General features: G+C 30.0%; 1 protein-coding gene across 2 annotated transcripts; it reads left to right on the top strand.

Moving 5' to 3' along the window:
* Nucleotides 1-2,639: 2,639 nt before the first annotated feature.
* On the top strand, nt 2,640-5,417 carry LOC103502180 (uncharacterized). 2 transcript variants are annotated; one of them, XM_008466028.3, is made up of 2 exons: nt 2,640-3,040; nt 3,666-5,417. In XM_008466028.3, the coding sequence occupies exon 2, from the start codon at nt 3,707-3,709 to the stop codon at nt 5,264-5,266; it is 1,560 nt and encodes a 519-aa protein (XP_008464250.1). In that variant the 5' UTR covers nt 2,640-3,040; nt 3,666-3,706; the 3' UTR covers nt 5,267-5,417. The 2 variants fall into 2 exon arrangements, with proteins under 2 accessions (XP_008464250.1, XP_016903162.1); XM_017047673.2 differs by having other exon boundaries at nt 2,979-3,040; nt 3,185-5,417.
* The last annotated feature ends 3,652 nt before the right edge of the window (nt 5,418-9,069 follow it).

The raw sequence follows: 9,069 nt of genomic DNA on the forward strand, positions 1-9,069 counted from the left end.
ACATCATAATAAATTATGCAAACATAAAATAATATATTGAGATTTTAATCAAAACATATTGGAGATCGATCTCGGACTTTCAAAGAATCGATTTCCTCACCTCAAGAATTCTAAAAAATTGGACTCCCAAATTTCCTAGATTTCATGGTCGGATTTTTTTTAAAGAAAAAATAATTTAAAATGTTAACAAACTTAAAAATTATTAGCAATAATATATTAAATTGACCACAAAAGAGGGAAAAAACAAAATATTAAATAACTTATAAAAGACAAGAACATGTTAAAGAAGAAATAATCAAGATGAGAAAATATTAATGAAACAATAATAAATGCTATAAAAAGAAAAAAAGAATTAAATAAACAAAAATGCTAATATATATATATATTTTGTAAGAAACAATATATAGAAAATAAAGCTTAGAATAAATTAATAAAGGAAAAACATAATAATAAATAAAAATAGATAAGAACCAAGTATAAATAATTAAAAGAGAAGCTTACAAGATAATAAATAAATAATTATAAGAGAAATAAAAGTAGAGAAATAAGAACAATGATAATAAGCAAATATTTAATCATTTAGTATTTTTTTTTTGCATCATGGAAGGTTGAAGAAAGATAAATAAAATAATTAAAATAGTAAGAATAATGAAAAATAAATAACTTTAAAGGAAAATAAACAAAATAATAAGAAGAAGAGGAAAAAGAAAAGAAATAAAAGTTAAAATCTCAACATACTAAACTATCTTGTCGTTGAGGTGTGGATCATTGGGATCAAAACCCTATCATATACCTCCAACTAAGTTAAAGTTTTCTGTGAGTTGGATTCTTGGCATTGTGGGGAGAAAGATAAGATTTAGGGGTTGCTAAAAGAGAAGATAAAATGGATCTTATATATATATATATATATATATATATATATATATATATATATATATATATATATATATTAAAGAAGGTATGAAGGTTAAAAGAAGTAGGAGCATGAAACTTAGAGATTTGGATGAAGAAGAAAGGATATGAAGATTGTAAAAATTTCTAGGGTTTTTTTGTGTGGTTTTTATTTATAGCAAAAATCATTTCTTTAAATGGCTAAAAATTCAAAATGGTGGGATTTTTTGCATTTGAAAATAATAACAACTTTAGCATTCATATGAAAATGGCATAGAGCCTTTAATAACCAAAATCAAATTAAAAAAAGTTACCATATTTACTATTTCTCCACTACCTTAGTTAGACTAACTAATTGATTTAGTTATTCTAACCAAATTACTCACAAAACTTTAAAAGTAATTAAAAAACATTCTTTTTTAAGAAAAAAGTAGTTAATCACAAAATTAAAAACAAGCCAAATTAAGACAAGAATTAATCTAGCAATTAAATTGATTTTAAATAAGACCGAACAAAATTAGGTGACTACACTCAGTTTAGCTAAATATAATTTTTAAGAACTTACTCCATCTCTCTATTTAGAAAATCCACAATTTGTTAATATCATATTTTAAATAAAATTTAGGTTAGTTAGCTTCCAAATTGAAGTATTTTGTCTACTTGAATGGTGATTGTTTTGTATACAAACTAAATACATCATATCATATTACAATGTACAAGTAACTAAGAAAAACACAATAACTACAACACTTAAGATAGCCTGTAAAAATGAAGATTATGAGCTTCATTAAAGTTGGGACAAATTTAGGTAAGTGGGAAACATGACAACCAAATTTTATGTCTAATCAAAGCATAAAAAGTAGGAAAGATTGCCTATGATCTCACTTTTTCTTGTCTACCCTTTGATGGGGTTCTTGCAGCTAATTCCTTTTTCAATCCAATTTGTGGGTATCAACATTTTCTAACAATTTTCTCTTTCAGATCTGTTCCTCAATAGCTAGAGCCTAGAAAGTGGTCGATTCTCTTTACAATTAAGACAAACAAAATACAACACGAAAAAAAGAAGAAGTTATAATCTAGGACAAGTAATATAGATAACTTACTCAAAAGATCTCCGAAACATACCTCAAAGAAAAGGATGCCTAAGGAAAGAACCTTGATGGATCCGAAACTTCTTGTGAGGAGTACAAATTTATATGCGGTTACAAGTTCATAAGCTTCTAGATTCGAGTTTATATATGGTTTAGAGTCATAATTTTGACTTTATGTGTAATAAATTCCTCAATGACCTGTATCTAAGATTTTTTAGTTTTCTAAAGGTATTAAATTGTAAGAAAAAGAAGAGAAAACCTCACTAAAGTCAAGATAAAAACGAAACACTGTCACACTTAATAATTAAAACAATTCTCAATGAAATAAATTTTTTATAAAAACCAACTTGAATTTTAACAGAAAATTTTAACCACTTAAAACAGAAAAGAAACCCATCAAAGGAGACATTCAATAACATCAATTCAAATGATAATATGTATTTTGATTCCACGTTACCAAATTTAATATGTTTGGATTTAACCATCAATTGATAATTCATTTGAATTATAAACTTAAAGAAAAAAGAATAAAATAGATACATCAATACAATACTTAGATTAGAAAAGAATTCAGTATATGCCAGTTCACAAATTTCAATAGAAACAATAATACATATACAAAAATCTACAATATTTAATTGACTTTGGGTTATACAAGAATCTAATAGGCATTTTTGCTGTAATACCGACAGTTCTTTTGGTAGAGATTTCTTGAAATTCCTCAAAATATCTATACCAAATTTGGGCCAGGCTTGAAGAAGTAGAAGAAGAATCCATTCCAAATCAAGAAGCTCCAAAATTAAGCCCATGATGAATTCAATCAGTTCCCATCAAAGAGCTCATTACAGCCCATTTGAAAGGCCAAAAAAGGAGGAAGCTTTTGAAAAAGTTTTCCCACCATAGCACAGGGCATTTTGAAGCTCAGTCCTTTTAGTAAAAGCAAAAGTTTGCCACCATATCCTTTCTTTTTGGACCATATGTGATTCCTAATTATACCTTCTTTTGTTTTAGTCTCTTACTCATTTTTCTTTGATGATCAGCTGGGAACTGCAATTCAGGTAGATTTCAAAATTCCCTTCCAGTGGAGTTTTCTGTTCTTTTTTTAAAATTCCAATAGTTAGTTATTTGATTTTGCTTATCTGGGTTTCTTGTAATATTAGTGAGTTTTCCTTCCATTATTTTTATTATGTGAATGGATGCAGAAAATGTCAATACACGTGCTTCTCTTGAAGGAAATTGTTGCCCCAAATTGAGTTTTGGATCTTTAGTTTTGCGGGTTTCCATGTTTCAGTTCTTGAGTATGATTTCAAATTTGAAAGAAAAAAGTTCACTGTTAAGGATTCTTAGGTGTTTTTGTTAAGGCCCAACTGAATTATTGCTTGTAATGTGAGTTGTGAAATGAATCATCAGAAGCAAATGTTGAAAAGATAAATAGATATTAGTTATAACTGCTTGTAGTAATTTTTGTTCTTCTCACATGGTTAGCATGTCAGAAAAATTGGAAATTACAGGCAGAACAGCTTGGAAGGATTGGATTTTGAAATTATGACAATCTTTTCAAATACAATGCTTTACAGATTGGAAAAAAAGAAGAGTTTTCCATAGTTTTACATATTATATGCAATATGCTAAATTGGTAATAGTCAGCGTAGTTCACTGGAATTTGAAATATTTGTCATGAAGGAGTCAAGGACTCAGCTTATTGACCATCCTAAGGCTTGTAAATGGATTCAAAAGCACCTTCAACTCTGAGTGCTTCATATTATGAACACGAAGACAAGTATCACGACGAGCTTCACCGTTCGATATCCCAAAGGAATCTACTTAGGAGTGAAGATTCGAAGGTTGGCTCAGCAAACGTTCCCTCTCCTTCTGCTAAGTTTCAGAACATGGTAGAGAGAATGGATGAGATTTCATGGTCTGTTCCCTCTTCTAGAGGGATTCTTGAACAGAAAATCAAGCTGAGATCTTCCATAACATTTTGTAAAGAATGGATCAAAGACCCTTTGAATGTTGCCTTGCTTTTGTGGATGATATGTGTAGCGATTTCAGGAGCGGTCCTCTTTCTTGTAATGACTGGAATGTTAAACAATCTCCTGCCAAGTAAATCAAGGAGGGACGTTTGGTTTGAGGTTAATAACCAATTCCTGACTGCTCTCTTCACTCTCATGTGTTTGTATCACCATCCTAAGCGGATTCACCATGTGATACTTCTGTGTAGGTGGAAACCGGGTGACATCCTCACGCTGCAAAAAGTTTACTGCAAAAATGGAACTTACAAGCCAAATGAATGGAAACACATGATGGTGTTACTTCTATTGCTTCACATAAATTGCTTTGCACAATATGCTTTATCTAGCCTTAATTTGAGATACAAGAAACCTGAAAGGTCAGTTTTTGGAGTTTCAATCTGCCTTGCTGTTGCAATCTTGGCTGCTGCAGGTGCTGGTTTATACTCCATTTTCAGCCCACTTGGAAAGGAATACAGCCCCGGCGAAGATGAGAAAAATCCAAATCAAATCAAAGAGAGCATCTCATTTGCATCAAGAATTGCTGACAAGCCTCAATGGAGAGGGGAGCTGTTTCATTTCCTTGATGACATTAAGACAGCCTGTCTTTCCCTCTTCTGCAGCTTCTGTTTATTTGGATGGAACATGGAAAGGCTAGGATTCGGGAACACGTACGTGCACATCACGACCTTCGTAATCTTTTGCTCTGCCCCACTTTGTTTGTTTGGTTTGGCAGCTAATACTGTGGATCCTTGGTCTGTCAAAGTAGCTTTCTGTTTAATTGGCATTCTTCTTTCTGTATTTGGGCTGCTCTATGGAGGATACTGGAGGATTCAAATGAGGAAACGGTTCGACTTGCCGAAAAACAACTCATTTTGGGGGAAGCCAAATGTTGCAGACTGTGCACAGTGGCTTTTTTGCTGCTGCTGCTCTCTTGCTCAGGAGGTTAGGACAGCTGATTACTATGAAACAATGAAGGACAATCTATGCAAAAACAGAACGAGCCATGCCGATAAGAATGAAGACCTTTCACCTTTACCTCGTGAAGGTAGAACAGTTCATGGGCTTAGATCAAACCTGGCTTCACCAATCTGGGATAGTGTTAAGTTAACTGAGACGATGGCCAAAAAAGATCTGAATTCAAACAGGTTGTTAGATGAAACTGATGAAGTAGAGCAGCTTATGAATCCCCCTACTATAGCATCAATGCAAAGAAATGGTTTTGAGCTGAAAATGACCAAAAATCTTGCTGGAGAAAGGCCATTGAGTCTCTGAGGAATTTGATTATATATTAATTCTATTCTGTTTTCTTTTGTTTTTGCAATTAGCCATGTTTGAACTGAACTGATATATAGTTTTTATGTGTATTATTATGTAAATCCATAGCGTAATATATGTTGGTTTTGTGCTTGTTTATACGTACAAAGGAACCTTTTGTTGTTTAAAGCATAACAAGTATGTGAGCATAGTCTTTAAAAGTTGAAGGCTCTAAACTTCGTACCTTATTTATTTGTACTAAAAAGAAATACTTATATCAATAGTGTCTTCTGTTGTTTAAATGTTCACAAATCTCAAAGGACTAAGGAACAAGGATTAGAAGAAAAAAAACTTTGCTGTGTTGTGTCTATACTATACATCGGGGTTTCCCAAATTGAAAAACTATTGAAAAACTATCTTCAAGATTGTTAATTTTTTAAAAAGTTATTTGATTTATAAATAGATATTTAAATAATGCATAAAGCAACCGTTAAAAGCTTTTTCAATACGATAGCTTTGAGGATAAAGATCGAACCTTGAGAAAAATATTTTGTCAATTAATTATTCCGTGGTTTTCTATATTCATATATGGTTGATACTTTTGATGGTTAAATTACGAATCTAGTACTTCAATTTTAAGGATTGTATCGCTAAAATTTTGAATTTTTTACCACTCACAATCTACTTGACACTGAATTAAAAATTTAAGATTCTAATAAACATAAAATACATATTTATTTTTTATGAAAATTTCGAGAAGGAAAAGCTCGCTATCTTTCTTGTGCCTACATTAATAAATTTATAGATTAGGAGAGAAAGACAACTTGCAAAATAGAAAAGATGAGATCAAACACTGGTGTAGGCTTGCAACAAAATCTCTTATATATGCTTAACTCATTAATCAACAAAAGGTAATAAGAAACTATAAATCTTATTTGCTGAGCAATAGTATCTTATTTCTAAGGGAAAGGAAAGAACCCTAGCATTCATAATGAAGTTTAAAATGAGTAACAAATAGGTTAAGTTGTATTTATAGATTGTTTCTAACGATCCCTAATAATAAACGATAATAAATGAAGAGTTAAGTTAGACTAGACTAGTTTAGTGTAATGTCTCAATCAATCGAAGGATTTATTATGATTAATTAAGGAGTAGACTTTGATCTAGAATTGATGTTTAAGTTGATTTGGTATCAAGGGAATCTGTCCAACTTCACTCGGTAGTTGATTAGGATTAATAATTAGATTAACTCAATAACCCATTTCTTATGATAAAATTCATATATTAGTCCATGAATAACCCAATGACAATCTCCTAATCAGTGAAGGCAATCTCACACTATCATTCTCTTTATTCTCTCAATCATATCTTACTCTTCTGCTTTACTTTTTTGCATTTTAGTTTATCCTATCAAACCAAACTTCTCATCTTTTAATGCATGTGTTCATACAAGACAAATTTTGCCTTAGAAAGATTCTAACTTCTAGGCTCTATGTGGTTAGACCCAGGACAAATGGTACTTTCTAGTAATTGGGATTAACTTTCTGTGTGTTTATCAACACTTTTTACCCTTACAAACATTTTTCCAAACACTTAAAAAATCAATCTAAACATGCACTAAAATTACTTGATTGATTAAAGACCTCAATAACCTTCTTTCCTTTAGGTGGATCAAGGCTTGGTGGCTAATAGTTTATGAATCTAGAATGAACTTGTTTTATCCACATGCTAATTATTATGTATTTATAAGAGTGCAATTAACCTAGATTCTCCTAATAGGGACTTAGAGTGGTTTTGGGATAATCTTTCAACTCACCAACTTAGTGAATGTGCTCTATTTCATATTTGGTTAGAGTTAGACTCAGGTTGAATATCTTTTCTAGACTTATTTGATTTTAGAGTGATGCTTTAGGCTAAGACATGACACATCGACATTAATTTAGGTCTTGACTCAAGCTCTAACTCTCTTTGCTATGCCCATTTTAATTTTTCAAAATTCAATTAAAATTTAAAAATAGATTAAAAAAAGAAAAGAAATGAACCCTTAAATAAAATCAATGTTTATAAAAATAATTTAAAAATAAAAACTAAAAAATTATCAAAGATAGATTTAGAAATCTATTAAAAGACTTTTAAAGCATAAAAATAAAAGTAGTAAAAGACTTTTAAAGCATAAAAATCAAAATAGACACAACTATAGAGTTGAGGCGACCAATGACTTTTACAACTACAATTAAAATAGATAATGTAATTACCATATTACTAAGAGAATTTAAACGTCATCTTATATCATATGATAATTAGTTGTTAGAATATTTGTGGGCCGTCCTCAGAAATCTATAAGTATTTATTCAGAATTTTTCTTTAAGAAAACATTTGTATTTGAAGAAAATATTTTGGTAGAAAAAGGGGTAATTTTCCTAAATATAATAAAATGCCAAACTATATACGGTCCGTTTAATAAAGTTTAGTCATTTTTTAAATATTCTAGATTTGTCATTCCTCCTCGCTGCGATTTCTTTTGTCGTCTTTCTTTGTTTTCGCTGTGATTTTCCATGTCTTTCTTATTTTCCTTTTCGCTTTTTACGTCTAAATTTGGGTAACCAAATCTACCCAAATTTAACCTGTACAAAAAATAGCAAAATCTAAAAGATTGTGTACAAAGAATTTTTTTTTTCTAGTTGTTTAAATTTAAGTAACCAAATCTCAACGACCGTGTACAAAAAATAGCAAAATCTAAAAGATCGTGTATAAAGAATCTTGAAAAAAATCATTTAGATTGGAGTAGTTAAATGTAAACGATCGTACAAAAAAGCAAATGATCGCGTAAAAAAAAAATAAATCATCGTGTAAACAAATCTAAACAATTGTGTACCAAAAGAATTAAAAAAAATCGTTTAGCCAAATATAAACGATCGTCCAAATGTTGATGAAAATCTAAACAATCGTGTATCAAATTTTGAAAAAAAAAAACGTTTAAATTTGAACCCAAATCTAAACGTTCGTGTAACCAAATTAAATGATCGTGTAACAAAATTAAATGTTAGAATTGAAAAAATAAATTGTAGCCAAATCTAAACGATCGTGTACCAAATATATTACGCGTTGTTGACGGGACATTTTTGGTATTTTTCACGGTGGACTTGTGGTTTTTTTTTGTTTTCAAAATTGTTTGTAAATACTCTGACGTTTTGTTATATTTTTTTAGAAGACCCCTTAAAAGAATATATTTAATATAAAAGATATTCTTTTAATTAAGTAATTTATCTCAGGATATTATTTTTAAGAAAAGATTTGGTGGATCAAGATGTTTATCTTCCCTTCTTTCATGGAATATGGCAGTGTCGTGGATTCTTATATATTTCTCCTTAATTGACATTTTGGCGTGTGCGGAAATCAAAAAATATTACCACGAAAAAGTCTGTGAAGCAATAAAACAAGAATCAACAAGTAAGTAAAAAGTGATTGCTTGGAATTATCTTTTTAGTTATGTAAAGAACGACAAACTCAACTTTAGTAAGAAGATCAAAAGCTTCGATATGATTAAGAAACATTGAACCATAATCAGATGATTGATGAGAAACTTGATTAAGAAGAAGATTTTCGTCAAAAATTCCTTAACCTGTTGATTGATGAGATAAATGATTAAGGAGAGATTTTTATCTAAGTTATCTTTGAATTATATTAGTGAGAGATTTACTTACAGTAAAGTTAATATCACTTAAAAGTACAACGTGAAAAATAGATTTTGTAATCTCTATACTTAAAATCATATGATTATAATGGTGTAATTGTAGCCACCTATTTTTATCCTATATTTT

Source organism: Cucumis melo, chromosome 8, assembly GCF_025177605.1.
Source record: "Cucumis melo cultivar AY chromosome 8, USDA_Cmelo_AY_1.0, whole genome shotgun sequence".
NCBI lineage: Eukaryota > Viridiplantae > Streptophyta > Magnoliopsida > Cucurbitales > Cucurbitaceae > Cucumis > Cucumis melo.

Excerpts from the sequence above, each read along its gene's own strand:
- LOC103502180 (XM_008466028.3), top strand. The coding sequence starts at position 3,707 with ATGGATTCAAAAGCACCTTCAACTCTGAGTGCTTCATATTATGAACAC.